Below are 17,282 nucleotides of genomic sequence, written 5' to 3'. Positions count from 1 at the left end.
TCTGCCCTTGTTTTGATAGGTTGACAGTGGTGATCGACTCTTTTGTTAAGGAGACAATCACACAGGGCGGTACTGTAAAGTGCGCTCGACTGAGCGCACTGCTTTACCCACAGTTGGACATGCGTTTTCGACACGCGTCCACTACCCCTTATACAGTTAGGGGTAGATTTTTAAAAAATGCGCGTTCGCGTACTTTTGTTGGCGCACCAGTCGCAAACAAAAGTACGCTGGATTTTAGTAGATACGCGCGTAGCCGCGCGTATCTACTAAAATCCAGGATCGGCGTGCCGCAAGGCTGCCGATTTTGGGCAGCCGGTGCGCGCCGAGCCGCGCAGCCTGCCTCCATTCCCTCTGAGGCCGCTCCGAAATCGGAGCGGCCTCGTAGGAAACTCTCTTTCGCCCTCCCCTCACCTTCCCCTCCCTTCCTCTACCTAACCCACCCCCCCACCTTTGTCCACGGATTTACGCCTCCCGGGCTGAAACCACGCCCCCGGGCCCGCCCCCGAAACGCTGCGTCCCGCCCACAAAACGCCGCGTCGATCGGCCCCGCCCCCGACACGCCCCCAACACGCCTCTGACAAAAATCCCCGGGACTTACGTGAGTCCCGGGGCTCTGCGCGCGCCGGCAGGCCTATGGAAAATAGGCGCGCCGGCGCGCAAGGCCCTGCTCGCGTAAATCCGGGCGGATTTACGCGAGCAGGGCTTTTAAAATCCGCCCTTAAGTTAGAAATTATGCTTAGAAATTAGTGCCTGAACAAGGGCAGGCTTTAATTTCTGAGCAGCCGGAAAAAGTGTACAGAAAAGCAGAAAATACTGCTTTCCTGTACATTCTCCAACATAATTTCATAGCGATATTAAGTCGGAAGAACCAAAAGGTAAAAAAAAAAGATTAAAATTTTTTTTTTTAAATGTGCCGGCGGGTCAGGCTAGGAAAACAGATGCTCAATTTTACACGCATCTATTTTCCTAACCCGTGGCTGTCAGTGGGTTCGGAAAACGGACGCTCGTAAAATTGAGCATCGGTTTTCTCAACCCGCTGACAGCCGACTTCTCCTGGGCTTCCGCTGGTAAGGAGACGTTAGGGACGCGCTATTGTCCCCAGAGCCTCCTTTGTAGCGCAACCCCTCATTTAAATACAGGATTGCGCAATCAGGAGAGGTGGCTGGGCGCGCGCTGAGAGAGCGGGCGCTGAACGCCGAGTGCTCGTTTTCCTGCAGACTATACAGAATCGGCCTGACGGTGTTCACAGAAGGTTTAGCAGGGAACAAAAGGACTTCCCTAGTAGGTGTGCTAAGAAAGAACTATAATGAGTAATAACAAGTTATGCATGACTGTTTCTAACATTTCGGTGTTAAATAAACCAATGTTATTTTTATCCAATTCCCTGTGACCAACCAGAACGGGTGGAGGCCTTTGCACTTGGCTGCACAATCCGGCTTCTTGGATACAGTGCGATTCCTAGTAGAGAGCGGCGCCACTCCGACGCTGGAGTGTAAAGAAGGGAAGATGCCCATCCAATACGCGGCTGGAGAGAACCACCAGGAAATTGTGAGGTTTCTGCTGAGGAAGAGCAGCAACACTTCGAAACTCACTGAGGACAGAAAGGCAAGCGAGAGTTGAGGGGGTGGTGGGGCAAGTGGCGATGGCAATTAAGAGGATCCTACTAGACTTAATTAAAAACATCTTAACTGATTAATGATTACACTTACGTAGAAAGAAAGGTTGCAATGTCTTCTCAAAGGGCCCACCAGTATATTTGTGACTAGCTTTTGCAAGTTCATTTATTTATTTATTTAAAAATGTATAGACCGCAAATCTGAATTTCTAAGCAGTTTACAAAATTACACTCGTAAAATAATCCACCAATCATGAAACATAAAACAAATGAAACAATAAATAAAACTAAAAGGTAAAAATGTTAGAATATACACATGAGCTATGCATTTTCACCTTAAGCTTCTTTCATCCAATCACTGCAAAAGGGAGTATAACAGTGCAGCCTTTTCTTACTTGTCCATGTCTTTCTGCTTCCTTGGGCTTTCAGCTCAGTCAGGACCAGCTTCTAATGGTTCTCCAATTTTTTAACCACCCACCTCCAATCCTTGGCTAGAGACCCCTAAGTGTGGCCACTTCCAGAGCTCGGTAGTCATGCCTTGTAACTCTAGCCAATAGATATTGCTGTTGAGCATTGGCTGCGACTCTCTTCTTTCTCACCCTCCTAGGGCTATGAATTCTATCTCTGTAGCACCCCAAAACTTGGCTGGCCCAAGGAACAGAAGCCAGACTTCAGAATTGAGCTCTTATTACCCACATGGCAGTGCCTTCAAGCCAACCCAAGGAGGTATAACTCTTGAAAGCCAAGCACAAACATAATCGGTTTGTCCAATAAAAAGATATCATTGCAACTTGGTGGCCTTTAATTCTATACATCTAGGTGGACTAACTTGCAACCGCATAGGGAGGGTAATTAGCAAGTAGTCCATGTTGGGCTAAAGTCTACTTTCTACCCCTACATTTTAGCCCAAATTTTCAAAGCAGACTCATGTGCATAAATCGGCTTTAAAAATGAGTTGGTTCAGTCGATCTTCACATGGACTTCCACACAGCTATGGCTAAAAGCATTATCTGGCTTCCACGGCCCCTGTAATTCCAGCCTCTGCAAGGGGAGGCATTCCCGGGGGGGAAGGGAAAACCTGCATAGATTTGGATTTTAAAATCGAAGCACAGCATGTTGTGGTAATTTATAGATTTATTTTATTTATTTTATTTATTTATTTAGATTTTTTTCTATACCGGCATTCGTGAAAATGTCACATCAAGCCGGTTTACAATAAACAATGGGGTGATAACCGTAACAGAGAACGAGATAATATGTACTAAACATACTATAGATGCAGTTACAATAAAACAAGGAGTTGTACAACTAGGAGCAAGAAGAAGAAAAGATAGTAACTTTAACATAGTATATTAACCCGTAAAATGGTAGACTTTCCAAAAAGGGAAGTGTGTGATTTACAATGAATTGAACAATTCAAATAAATGTAGTTTTTAACAATAAAGAAGAGGTCAGAAATAATGAAAATTCTGGATGTTTATAATGCTTAGGGTAGGTTGCCAGGATGGTTGTAAAAAGAAAGTTGTTGCTTGGAGGTTGAATGTCAGAGAGAATTGGGTTTAATCTGAGTCCAAAGCCCTTAGGTACTGTATTCCCGGGAAGCTTGTAGGCAATTTCCAAAGAACAGTCATTTCCCTTTGAAAGTTGGCTACAAGGTCTGTGGGGTGAAAAGAACTTGCGGGCTTTGCAGCTATGCAATGAAAACTGACTCATTTAATAACGAATGATAAGCTAATGATAGCGGGAATACATAGGCAGGCAAGTTTTAAAGGAAATAGCAGTAGTTTCGGGGGTCGGGCTTGCTTTTTCTTTCTGATTTTCTAATTAAATCTGTTTTCTTGATCTCACACTCTATAACCCTATAGCCTGTATCCATTTTAACACTTTTTTTTGGGGGGGGGGGGGGGAGGGGCGGCTTTGAACTGTTATTTGTCATATATACTACTTGGTATTTATTTTGTAAGGCAAATTTTTGTGAAATCTTTTTTTCTTAACTGTTTTGTATATGTTCTTTTAGTTTATTTTTGACCTTATGGTCTGTGGGAAGCTGAAGAACAACAAAGTGATTGAGGAGTTTGTCCTCCATTCCATTGCTCCCCTGGACACAGCCGTCAAGCTTTCCCGAGCGTTCAGCATCACTGCCCTAAGGGAGAAGGAGCGGGCCATGGACCTCGTCAATGCTGCCAAATACTGTGAAAGCATGGCCACGGAGCTTCTTTCGGTAGCCTCTGGAAGCAAAAGTGCTGGCTACCTTCTCCGTGCTGTGGACCACAGGGGCACCACCATGCTGGACTGCTTAATTGAGTGTGAACAGAAGGACGTAGTGGCACATCCAGCTGTCCAGAAATATCTGTCAGATGTCTGGTATGGCAGCCTACAATGGGCCCCGTGGAAAATAGCCCTCTTGTTTTTCTCCTTCCTGCTGTGTCCCCTCGTGTGGTTGCTTTTCTCCTTACCACTCAAGCACAGGTTCAACAAAATCCCAATCATGAAGTTTATGACTCATTTGGCATCCCATATCTTCCTGCTTGCACTGTTCATTCTAACTATCGTCTACCCTCCACTGAACCCTGTGTACGAAGGGCATACGATACCAGACTGGAACGAATGGCTGCTCTTAGTTTGGCTATTTGGAATGCTTGTCTCAGAATTCACCCACCCTGGAGGAAGGGTAGGCCTTGCATGGATTCGAGTGTTTGTCCTGGGGTTTTCTGCTGTTGCCTTTTTCTGCCATTTGCTAGCTTTTGTGTTCATGGACGCAGATCGCTTGCACTGCCTTTTCGCCAGGAACATTTTCCTTGGAGTGGCCATGACTCTTTCCTTTGTGCAATTCCTGGAGTTCCTCACCTTTCACCATCTCTTTGGGCCATGGGCCATTATTATCAGGGACCTCATGAAGGACCTGGCCCGGTTTGCTGTCATCCTTGGCCTATTTCATGTGGCCTTCACCATGCAGCTTTCGGCTGTCTACCAACCGGTCTACCCTGAGCCCAAAATGAACCAATCTGTAGCTAATGAAAATGGGACTGCAAGGAATGAGTCCACTGCTCAGGATCCAGTTGATATCACTGTTGTTTTATTCTTCTCACTCTTTGGCCTTGTTGATCCCGAGTGTCTGCCCCCGCTCAACAGGACTCCTCCTTTCACTTTTGTTATTGTCCGCTTTGTGTTTGGAGTGTACCTGATAGTGACTCTAATTGTGTTGATCAACCTATTGATAGCAATGATGAGCGATACGTATCAGAGGATCCAAGCACAGTCCGACACTGAGTGGAAGTTTGGGAGAGCCACACTGATCAGGGACATGACCCGGAAGTCTGGAACACCATCTCCATTCAACCTCTTCACCAATCTTTTCTATTATATCAAACTACTCTGCAAACACAAAGGTATGAAAATACTTGTGCGCCTATTCATAAGCCGATTGCACGCACTCTTTTATAAAGTACCTGCCTCCTCGCATGAACTGCAGTAATTATGCACAAATGTTACAATTATTTTGCATGTAACATATACATGTGTGTGTGTGTGTGTGTGTGTGGTTTTGTAAAACTGTTGTGGAAAGTTTGTGTCTCCCTAAATTGGAAAATGTGCGTGCATTGGCACATAGATGAGTATTTTCAGGGCGGAAATATGCAGGGCCATCGGCGCCATTTTTATTAGTGGCAGCCAAAATGGCGCCGATGGCTCGAGAGCAGGAGATCGGTCCCAGGGCTTCCACTGGACCACCAGGTACTCATAAAAAGTTTGGGGGGGTTCGGGAGGGTGGGGGAAGGTAAGGGTTTAGTTTTAAACGGTCGGGGTGTGTTTAGGGGCTGTTTTGGTGTGCCGGTTTTCCCGCCCTCCCCCCAAATAACTCCCGTTAGTGGACACTAACCCATTAACGACTTTTCACGATAAATCGGGGGAATTTTTATTGTATCGCGCACTCTAACGATTTTTGACGATTTAAAAAATATCGGACGACTTTTTTAAATCGTCAAAAAACGATTCACATCCCTATTATATATATCTCTCCTGTTGGGAAAACACTGTGCACAAGACTGCTACAGATCCCTAGGCACTAGTAGAATACATCAACTCGCCTCCATCACGCCTGCAGATCACCAAATACAGAACAGCTGACCACAACTTACAATTTACAAGTGTTCCCTCCTCACAGCCAAACAGCCAGCCTCCGGCACATTCCGTGCACAATCCAAAATTTTAAAATCAAAGAACAATTCAATCCTTCTTCCCTCTGAGTAATAAATCGTTTGCATTATATTTGAGTTACTACTCAAAGAGGCAGAATTCCCCCTGTGCCCAAGTCTGATGTAAAATTACATCAGACTTGGGCACGGGCAACACAGGAATGCCTTTAGGCACCAAACTCTGAAGGTGCCCACAACCTGGGACTCCCCCTGCAGCTCTCTGATTTCTGGGGACAACATCTCCCAACCCTGGTTCTCCGCCTACGGATGCCATAATTTTAAATCCAGCCCTACCACCCCACCCCCAACATTTCTTCTCCCCAGGCTCCAACTCTTACCAGCTCACTCTTCCTCCCCTGCCCCATTCCCAGACTCAACCCCTCTCTCAGCTAAATGCCCAGTTTGCTCCCTGCCCTGTGTCCCCTCCCTCCAGGCAGTGCCCCTGCCCAGTTTGTTCACTTCCCCTTCAGTCCTCCCTCCGCTCAATTACATAAGAACATGCCATACTGGGTCAGACCAAGGGTCCATCAAGCCCAGCATCCTGTTTCCAACAGTGGCCAATCCAGGCCATAAGAACCTGGCAAGTACCCAAAAGCTAAGTCTATTCCATGTTACCGTTGCTAGTAATAGCGGTGGTTATTATCTAAGTCAACTTAATTAATAGCAGGTAAAGGACTTCTCCTCCAAGAACTTATCCAATCCTGTTTTAAACACAGCTATACTAACTGCACTAACCACATCCTCTGGCAACAAATTCCAGAGTTTAATTGTGCGTTGAGTAAAAAAGAACTTTCTCCGATTAGTTTTAAATGTACCACATGCTAACCTCATGGAGTGCCCCCTAGTCTTTCTATTATCTGAAAGAGTAAAAAACCGATTCACATCTACCCGCTCTAGACCTCTCATGATTTTAAACACCTCTATCATATCCCCCCTCAGCCATCTCTTCTCCAAGCTGAAAAGTCCTAACCTCTTTAGTCTTTCCTCATAGGGGAGCTGTTCCATTCCCTTCTGCATCGCAATTATATCTTTTTTGAGATGCGGCGACCAGAATTGTACACAGTCTTCAAGGTGCGATCTCACCATGGAGCGATACAGAGGCATTATGACATATGGATGGCCGGCTCCATCTTGTGCTCCTACCATGTGACAGGGGCCAACCAATGGCACCGGTAGCCCCTGTGACATAGTAAGGGCAAAGGCTATCGGCGCCATTTTGAATGCAGGAGATCGCTCCAGGACCTTCGTTGGACCAACAGGGACTTTTGGCAAGCCTTGGGGGGTCAGGAGGGTGGGGGTTTATTCATTAGTGATACGTTTTATTTGTGGGGGTTCGCCATACGTTTCGTGACCACCACGAATACAACGAATATGGCTTAAACTTTGCGGATTGCCAATACATTGCAAATTAATGCACACCCCTAGTCCTCTGCCCCCCTCTCTTCTGCCCAAAGCAAAGCTGCTGCTGTCCTGTCTTCCTTTTTGCTGCTTGCTGCGATCCCCGGTCCCATGCAGGCTGACTCAGGGCACACAGTGCAGCTTCCTTCTAACCAATCCCTCCCCCTGCCTTGAAGCTTCTGTTACTGCCACTCCTGCCCTGTTCCTGGCCGGCCTCCCGCCCTTTCCTGCTGGTGCAGCCCCTGCCGATTCCAGCCATTGGCTGCCTGTGAGGTCAGTGGGGTCAGGTGGGCCAGCCGCCGGCTCAGAGCAGCAGGAGGAAGCTGAAATTTCAATTAAAAAAAAAAAAAAAAGCCAGCTGTTGCTGTCTTGGTCCCACGTCTCTATGTCTCTGTTCCTCTCCATCCCTTCTCTTGTTAAGCTGCGCCGCGGCTTCATCTTCTGCCGACCCGGCTGCTGCTCAGTTAAACAATTTGTTTTTTTAGACACTTACTATGCCGGCACGGTGTGCATTCCCTCCTCCCAGCCGAGGCTCCAAATCAATCTTTTAGTGCACACTGCCACCAGCACATACAGTCCACGACTGCTTCTGCTCCTGGCTGCTCACAGTGCTCCACCAGGTTACCAGCCAACTGGTCTAGCGCTGCTGCCCACTAAGTGTGCCGCCCCATGCCAATGCCTGGTGTGCACACCCTGTCACGCCGGGCCTGACTCTACTCATGCCATAGATTAGTCCTGAAAATAGCCAGATAAATTTATCCAGTTATCTTTAAAATAGCCAACTATATTCAGTAGTGCAGCTGCGCCAGTGAATATTCCTTCAAAATTAGCCAATAAATTTGGCTAACTGTAATCCAGCCAGTGACTGAACATTACCTTCATACATGCTACTTACACATGTAACTTCCAATTGTATGTGCTGAAACCTTTTCAAAAATTCACTCCTTATAAACTAAGCAAGGAATGAAAAGAATTGGGCTGTGAACTCAGGAAATCAAGTATAAGGAACAGTTAGCTGTTCACTAAAATGCATGAGATTTTGTGAACATTTTGAGCATTTGCAAGCTTTCCAGAAGGAGAATTAGCAAAAAGCTTGTTGAGATCTCTCATTAGAAAGGAGAAGAGAATAGAAAAACTCAAAAGGCTAATGGTTTCTAAACCCAGTCTTTGAAACTGATTTTCAGGATATCCATGAATATATCCATGGGATATATTTGAATACATATGGTGTGAGTGCCAAGATAATTGGCCTAATGTGGCTGCCCAGAAAACTAGAACTGTTTGGGGATCACCAGAATGGCTTTTGAGATCTGCTGCTAAACAAGAAAGGTTAGATTCTCTGGTCCCAACATTGAGATGCTATCCTCTGTGTTTATCCCGTATCATTTTGAATTCTGTCTCTGCATTTGTCTTCACCAGCTCTTCCTGTAGGACATTCCAGGCATCCACCACTCTTTCTATGAAAAACTATTTCCTCACATTATTCCTGAGTCAATCACTCTGGAGTTTCATGTCATGACCTCTAGTTCTACAGCTTCCTTTCCACTGTAAAAAGTAATACTTTTCAGATATTTAAAAGTCTGTATCATATCCTCCCTATTTCTCCTCTAGGATATGAATATTTAGGTCCTCAAGTCTCATCTCATATGGTTTTCAGTGCAGATCTCACACCATTTTGGTTGCCTTTCTGTGAACTGATTCTATCCTTTCTCTATACTTTTTGAGATACAGCCTCCAAGAAATGAAAACAGTTCTCTAGACCAGGCCTCACCAGTGATCTGTGAAGGGACATTATCACCTCCTTTTTCCGGCAAGTTACGCCTCTCTCTAGCCAACCCAGCATCCCTCTGGCCCTAGTCACATTGCTGATCTTAGCATCATCGGCAAAAAGATCAACTTTTCATTGTCACCCCTCCACAATATCGAGCACAAAGAGATGGAAAAGAACCAACTTTCTGTTCTTACAGAGACTTCCTTTTACCACTGTCCTCTGTCATCTCTCAGACAACTAGTTTCTAATCCAGTCCACCACTGTGGGTCCCACTCCCGGGCTGCTTATTTTATTCACGATTCCATTATGTGGGACAGTATCAAAAGCTTTGCTGAAATCCAAGTCAACCACATCTACTGCATGCCTGTGATCTAATTCTCTAGTCACTGAAAAACATCAGATTTGTTTGATATGATCTTCCTCTGGTAAAGCCATACTGCCTCTGATCCTGGTTTGTAAATAGTTCACTTCAGCAGAGACCCCATTCATGTTCTTATCACTAAGGTAAGGCTAACCAGTTTGTGGTTACCAACTACCTCACCGAGAGAGGGACCATAGTTGCCCTTCTCCACTGTTGTAGCACCACTCTCGTTTCCCAAGATCCTTCAACAGACAGCTAAGACAAAAAATAAACATTCTAGACCTGTTCTAGAAATCAAATATCCAAAATACCTAAAAACAGAACAGTGCTCAAAGTCAACCAAAAGTACTTTTATTTATAAATGGACTCCACCATAAAAATAATGGGACAAAAAGATCCATTTTAGAGAAGCGGTCAATCACGACCTAAATAACAGAGTTGCTATTTGAGAGAGGAAGTTCCACCACAAAATCGGTGGACAGCTGGGTCCAGGGTTCCCTGGGTGCTGGCAATGGCTGTAACAGCCCCCAGGGTTGTCCCACCAATGGTTTCTGCTGTGTGCAAGTGGGACAAGAGTCCACATAGGCTCGAACATCATGTTGCATTTGGGGCCACCAGTAGTAGCGTTGGAGAAGAGTGGGAGTCCAAGCCCGACCAGGATGACCTGCCACATGGGAGTTGTGGAACCTCACCAAAACCTTTTCACAGAGCCTGCAGGGCATGACTGTTTTCCCTGGAAGAACAGTCAAGGAAGCAGACAAGAGAATTAGGGCTGGGTCTATAATATGCTGTGGTTGTTCAGGAAGATCCTCTGGTAGAAAAGAGCGGGATAGTGTGTCAGCCTGAGCATTCTTGGACGCTGAACGATACCTCAAGTCGAAATTGAAGCAGGCCCACAGCTACGAGGGAACTTGGGGCAGTCTTCAGCATGGTGTAGGGTGAGTGAGGTTGGCTGCAGGCACCATGGCTTCACTCACCTGACACCAAGCCAGCAAGCGTAACATTAACATACTCTAGTGAGAAGCCATCCATACCCCTCAGAGAGTCTGGATTGGATGTCAGGGGCTTAAACACTCCACAGTCGTGAAAAAATCTCAGCAGTGCATTTCTCATCCAATATACAGTCAGTGATTGTCAGCAATGCTTAAAATAACTTCTGCAAACAGCGCATCACTCCAGGTCTCCCCTGAGGCAGCGGTTTTTGAACCGCGAAACTCGGCCTGAGTCGGGCAATTTGTGAACATGTCTCTGTTTTAATAAACAATTGAAAAAGATCAAGGCATCTATTTTTGTGTTTATCCTGACGGCTATCATAGATCGCCTACCTCTTTGTTTTCTTGGACCATCCTGTCTGAGTTATTACAACCTCTCACCTCATGGGAAGCACCAAATGGTTACAGGCACACTGGCAACCTTTTTTCATCGTCTGGGCCATAAGTGAGAGCTTCACTCCATAAAGAGAGTCCCTCGCAAGAATTAAGAGTCAGCATGGGATGGAATAGTTAGCAGGAGCAGCCCTGAATAAATAAATTAGTTGTGTGCCCTTAGGAGGCTCCTGCCTCCCAAAAAAAAGGGGTTACACTTTTCTTACAAAAAGATTTGTTGACATTATTAGTTTAACCCACTGTTCTTCCACTTCACCTAACGCTTCCCTGTGCATAAGCAAGATACTGTCTTTGGCAGGCGTTAATTTCTGAATGTAAAATGTGCAGCTTGGCTGCACATTTTATTTTCTGTATCGCGCAGGAATGACTAATAGGACCATCAACATGCATTTGCATGTTGCGAGCGCTATTAGTTTGGGGGGGTTGGACATGCGTTTTCGACGGGTTATTACCCCTTACTGTATAAGGGGTAAAAATAGCACGTCAAAAACGCACAGCCAAATGCGGGCAGTGTGCTCCGCCGGAGCGCACTGTACTGTATCGGCCCGACAGTTGGCAGACTAGTCTAGGCTGCTCCTCCAGAGAGGCTGCAGAGCTGTAAAAACATTCTTATGTCTTGACATCCCACATACAATGTGACATCTTTGATACAAATGCATACCAATTTTATATCCAAATATATTTATAAACACATTTTATGCTAGTAATAAACTGGATTTCCTCTATAGGCAAGCTGTGCTCCACAAGAGGGCAGGATTTGATGCATGAAGAGGAGGATGTGGATGGTGTCTCTGACTCCCGTTCTATTGACCTGCTGGCTCACACATCAGTGGGCTGGATTAGAGCCAACACTAAGAGGACAACACAAGTGTCACCAGAAGGTAAAGAAACTCTCTGTGTTATATACAACAATGAAAACCAAAGATAGTGTTTCCATATTCAAGCTGTTATGACATGAATTTCTTTTACAACCAACATCACAAAAACTGGTGCAATATGTGATCAAAATATAAACGCAATATGAAAAAAAATCACATATATTCAACGTGAGCTTATCAGAACAGGGTTCACCCTCATATATGAGCCACTGTACATTTACATTTAAGCAGTGTTTTAACTCTTGTGCACTTATTTTGAATGTGCTCGCTCAATTGTATTAATCATAGGGTGACCTTTTCTCCTACGTTGGAGTATACCGCTTTTTAAAATTTTTTTGAAAGGGCTTTTTTGTGAAAGTAAAAACCAATAATAAGGTTTAGAACACTGAGTCCAATTTAGTGAAAAATTATCAATGGAATAGAAAACTTATCTTTTCCAAAGAACCGGTCCAGAGCAAAAAGCTCGTCAGCTTTGCTCTGCCGAGTGCCCGACTCCGCTGGTGTTTCGAAAGTTTCTTCTTCAGGGGCTTTAGACACTAAAAAGATGGAAAAAACACATTTTAGCACAAAACTGCTGACAGATTTCATAAATTACTAACATGAACTTACGTATTCAGAGTCAAAAACAGATTGCTGTATTGTGCGGCATAGTAAAGGACCCGCAATCTTAAAACTGACGAATTTAAAGACTGCTTCCGGTTTCAAAAATGACCAATCAGGGCTGAGATTCAAAGATTTTAGAGCATGTTATTGGAGGATTGAAAAGTCCGATCAGGACGCATTTAAGAGAGCACAGAAGCAGACTCAAGACAGGCAACATTGAAGCGCCGATTGTAAAACATTGCCTGTCAGCAAATCATGACTTTTTAGATCTTCGGTGGACCATTTTAGATATGGTACCAGTAAACACGAGAGGAGGAGACAGCAAGACCCTATTAAATTATAGAGAGCAAAGATGGATCTTCAAGATCTCTACAGAATTTCCTTGGGGCATGAATGATGCAATTGAATGGTCTTCATTGATTTAAAGGACTTTGGTTTTTACTTACACAAACAGCCCTTTCAAAAAAATTTTAAAAAGCGGTATACTCCAACGTAGGAAAAAAGGTCACCCTATGATTAATACAATTGAGAGAGCACATTTGAAATAAGTGCACAAGAGTTAAAATACTACTTAAGTGTAAATGTACAGTGGCTCATATATGAGGGTGAACCCTGTTATGATTTTCTTTTAAAAAGCAAAGCGGAAGCCGATCCAGTTGGCTGTACAGCAGTAAAAACAAAGAGAATCGGTAGTTGAAACGCCCTTTATTTAATGATGCCCGACTCTGGCATTCTATGAATGCTGCTGGTGGACGGTGCTGTTTCAGACCGCGATCGGATCACCATTGACGGCTGCTGATACAATCTAACTTAGATGCTGCAGGTATTTCATGAGTCTACAATTCTTTGTGGCAATTGCCCTACAGATATCAGTCCTGTTCCAATTGATTGCCCCTGAGGCAGCTCTATGAAAGAGAGCTAAACTCGGCCAGAGTCGGGCATCATTAAATAAAGGGCGTTTCAACTACCGATTCTCTATGATTTTCTTTTATACATACATATATACAAAATCACCTGGGTTAATTTACTTTAATATTCAGTGGAACATAATCATATATGTGTTCTGTTGAATATAGCCAGCTAAAGTCAAAGAGAGCCAAATAACGTTATCCAGATAACTTTAGAACAGCCCACTGGTAAGACCGAACTTATTGGGATAACTTTATCCAGATAGATCTGAATATCAGTGCTAGCTAGCTACAGGAATTCCCAGCCCCCCGTCATAAACTCATTTTTATCGGGCTAAACTGTGTGCAAGTAATGAGTTACCCAGACAAAATTTAAACGGAAAACAATTAAAGAGTTTCTCCAGTTTTGTAAACAATTGAACCCTTCAACATACAAGCTTATTTACTAGCATAGATCATAATGCCTCAGCACATAAGGGGAGCACAAGTCTTTTCTTTATCAACTGGAACTCGTTGAAGTTGACTCTTCGATATCATAATAAGTTACACTGACTAAAGTGATTTTTATTTAACCTAAACTCTTTACAAGTCTCTGATTACTCATGTAATTATAAAGCAGAACACCGAAAATCAATAGCCTAAATGTACATTTATTACAAAATGTGGTGGTAAGACATGGAGATAGTGGGTGGGGAATGGAATAAATCTGGGACGTTGCATGTTCATCTACCAAGAGAAAAACAAACAAAAAAAAACTAACTTGAATAAGGAGTGATATCCTCTCTGTTTCTGGAAATTTATACTTTCTGGAAATTTATACTTTCGAATAATAGAAGGACTAGTGGGCATTCCATGAAGTTAGCAAGTAGCACATTTAAGACCAATCGGAGAAAATTCTTTTTCACTCAACGCATAATAAAGCTCTGGAATTTGTTGCCAGAGGATGTGGTTAGTGCAGTTAGTGTAGCTGGGTTCAAAAAAGGTTTGGATAAGTTCTTAGAGGAGAAGTCCATTGATGGCTATTAATAGAGATGTGAATCGTTTTCCATATCGTCTTAACGATAGAAATCGTGTGGCAGGAGAAGAAAATCGTGTTTGGCACGATTATTTCGTTGAAAAATCGTTAAAAATCGTTTTTTCCGATTAGTGCGCACTAACTCGAGTTAGTGCGCACTAACTCCCCGTTAGTGCGCACTAACTCGATTTAGTGCGCACTAACTCAAAATGATACAAATAGACACTTTCCAGGTCACTGAAGGTCAGTTAGGAATGAATATGTGTTCCTATTGGCTGGCAGCCCTCTTATCTATTGATGTTACCAAGGTTACCACTGAGGTGATGGTTGGGGGGATGGGAAATGGAACTGGAAACTCATGAACACCAACAGAAAATGAAACAAAGTGTTCACACTTCCCAGGTCAGTAAAGGTCACTTAGGAATGAATATGTATTCCTATTGGCTGGCTGTGCTCTTATCTATTGATGTTACCAAGGTTACCACTGAGGTAATGGTTGGGGGGATGTGAAATGGAAACAGTTGGAAGCTTGACAAAAAAAGTAATGTGATGATCAGCACTCACGTGACTAGAACTTCTTTGTTTATTATTTTTGTTAGCAGACACGTGCATGTTGAATTTGCCAATCACTGTGCATTTTAGAAAGGTGGTCCTGGCTGGAACTGTACACAGTTCAAATATATGTAATTGATTGTTGGTAAGTGTATTTTTTAAGTAGCCACACTGGCACAAGTATGTTTACTTTTCCTCCTACTTAACTCACTAGCTCAGCTTTGTAAGAAGGGCTTCTCTGCTTGAGTGAGGGTCAGGCAGCTCCCCCCTGTCTGTGAAGCCAGCCTCTCACTAGTAATGCAGGGAGGGAGCTGTCTCAGACTTCACCATCCTCCCCCCCCCCCCTCACCCACACACCATTCACTAGCTGGGACATGGGGGAAGTCAGGAGTGAGGGTCAGGCAGCTCCCCCCTGTCTGTGAAGCCAGCCTCTCACTAGTAATGCAGGGAGGGAGCTGTCTCAGACTTCACCATCCTCCCCCCCCCCCCCCCCCACACCCACACACCATTCACTAGCTGGGACATGGGGGAAGTCAGGAGTGAGGGTCAGGCAGCTCCCCCCTGTCTGTGAAGCCAGCCTCTCACTAGTAATGCAGGGAGGGAGCTGTCTCAGACTTCACCATCCTCCTCCCCCCCCCCTCACCCACACACCATTCACTAGCTGGGACATGGGGGAAGTCAGGAGTGAGGGTCAGGCAGCTCCCCCCTGTCTGTGAAGCCAGCCTCTCACTAGTAATGCAGGGAGGGAGCTGTCTCAGACTTCACCATCCTCCCCCCCCCTCACCCACACACCATTCACTAGCTGGGACATGGGGGAAGTCAGGAGTGAGGGTCAGGCAGCTCCCCCCCTGTCTGTGAAGCCAGCCTCTCACTAGTAATGCAGGGAGGGAGCTGTCTCAGACTTCACCATCCTCCCCCCCCCTCACCCACACACCATTCACTAGCTGGGACATGGGGGAAGTCAGGAGTGAGGGTCAGGCAGCTCCCCCCTGTCTGTGAAGCCAGCCTCTCACTAGTAATGCAGGGAGGGAGCTGTCTCAGACTTCACCATCCTCCCCCCCCCCCCACCCACACACCATTCACTAGCTGGGACATGGGGGAAGTCAGGAGTGAGGGTCAGGCAGCTCCCCCCTGTCTGTGAAGCCAGCCTCTCACTAGTAATGAGGCAAACAGGCCTCTCACTAGTAATGAGGCAAACAGGACTTTAAATTGCGGCGACTACCTCCGGCGTCGCGCGTCGGGCGTCGCGCGTCCGAAGGAGCGCGTTCTAAGGGGCCTGCCCCTTAGCGCGCCCCTTGGAGCGTCCCAGAGCCAGGACCCTTTACCCGTTTCCCTTCCAAACGGGGACTATTTACACCTCCACCTCTGGATCCCTTTAGAATACTATAAAGTCAAGAAAACACCTCCAAAGGCAACGGACACACTACAGCCTACGTATTAGAATACCAAGCTTTTTGCACTCTTAACCCTAGCTATCTCGGATTTCCTTATCTAGCAATCTGCACTGCAGCCTCCAGCACGCACGCATCCTTTCAGCATCTAGCAACCACTCATCCAATTCTTCATCCAGCAGCCACTCATCCAGCAGCCACTCATCCAATTCTTCATCCAGCAGCCACTCATCCAGCAGCCACTCATCCAATTCTTCTTCCAGCATCCTCTCATCCAGCAGCCACTCATCCAATTCTTCTTCCAGCAGCCACTCATCCAGCAGCCACTCATCAAGCAACCACTCATCCAATTCTTCTTCCAGCATCCTCTCATCAAGCAACCACTCATCCAATTCTTCTTCCAGCATCCTCTCATCCAGCAGCCACTCATCCAATTCTTCTTCCAGCAGCCACTCATCCAGCAGCCACTCATCCAATTCTTCATCCAGCAGCCACTCATCCAGCAGCCACTCATCCAATTCTTCATCCAGCAGCCACTCATCAAATCCCTCTCTACTATTAAACCAATTCTACTACTCTAATAGCTCTCAAACCATCATCAAACCCCACACATCTCTCCAGAAAGCAAGTCTTATTACGCTTCATTAAAAAAAAAACAAAAAAAAAACAAAAAAAACTAACCTCACCAGCTACAATCTGAACACTATTCACATGGGCCTCCCAATTCCAATCCTCCATCACAGGACCTATCTCACAGGAAAACATTCCTTGATCTCACGCCCACCCACTTACAAATCCCTTATCCCCATCATGATTTCCCCATTTACCCAAACTTTAGGCTTAGCTCTTTTCTCTCTGATACTATTCAACGTTCAATCTCTCTCCAAGAAAACACTAATACTTAATGACATTCTCCTGGACAATAACCCTGACCTCTGCGCTATCACGGAAACATGGCTTAAACAAACGGATACAGCACTAATAAACCAACTTCCAATTCAAAGCTACGATATTTTCTCCATTCCCAGAAAGAAAAAAAGGGGAGGAGGTATCCTCCTAGCAGACAAAAAAAATCTAAAAATTACCCAATTCCCAATTAGTTCACCCTCAAAAATCGAAACAGGACTATTCAAATCAGACCATCTGCAAATTCTTCTAATCTACGCCCCCCCAGGCCTGCTGGAATCCAATGTATCACCCATACTAGAATTA

At 45.0% G+C, this 17,282-nt stretch overlaps 1 protein-coding gene across 1 annotated transcript in view; it reads left to right on the top strand.

Moving 5' to 3' along the window:
• The window catches only part of LOC115083407 (serine/threonine-protein phosphatase 6 regulatory ankyrin repeat subunit A-like), a 190,340-nt gene that overhangs the window by 168,085 nt on the left and 4,973 nt on the right, over nucleotides 1–17,282 (top strand). The window contains exons 25-27 of the mRNA XM_029587212.1: nucleotides 1,399–1,605; nucleotides 3,633–5,004; nucleotides 11,452–11,604. Coding sequence (XP_029443072.1) covers nucleotides 1,399–1,605; nucleotides 3,633–5,004; nucleotides 11,452–11,604 — 1,732 coding nt within the window. The remainder of the gene's footprint in view (nucleotides 1–1,398; nucleotides 1,606–3,632; nucleotides 5,005–11,451; nucleotides 11,605–17,282) is intronic.

The sequence above is a fragment of the Rhinatrema bivittatum genome, chromosome 2, assembly GCF_901001135.1.
Source record: "Rhinatrema bivittatum chromosome 2, aRhiBiv1.1, whole genome shotgun sequence".
Taxonomy (NCBI): Eukaryota; Metazoa; Chordata; class Amphibia; order Gymnophiona; family Rhinatrematidae; genus Rhinatrema; species Rhinatrema bivittatum.
The sequence above is the reverse complement of the archived record's forward strand: the minus strand, read 5'-3'. Positions and strand labels throughout refer to the sequence as shown.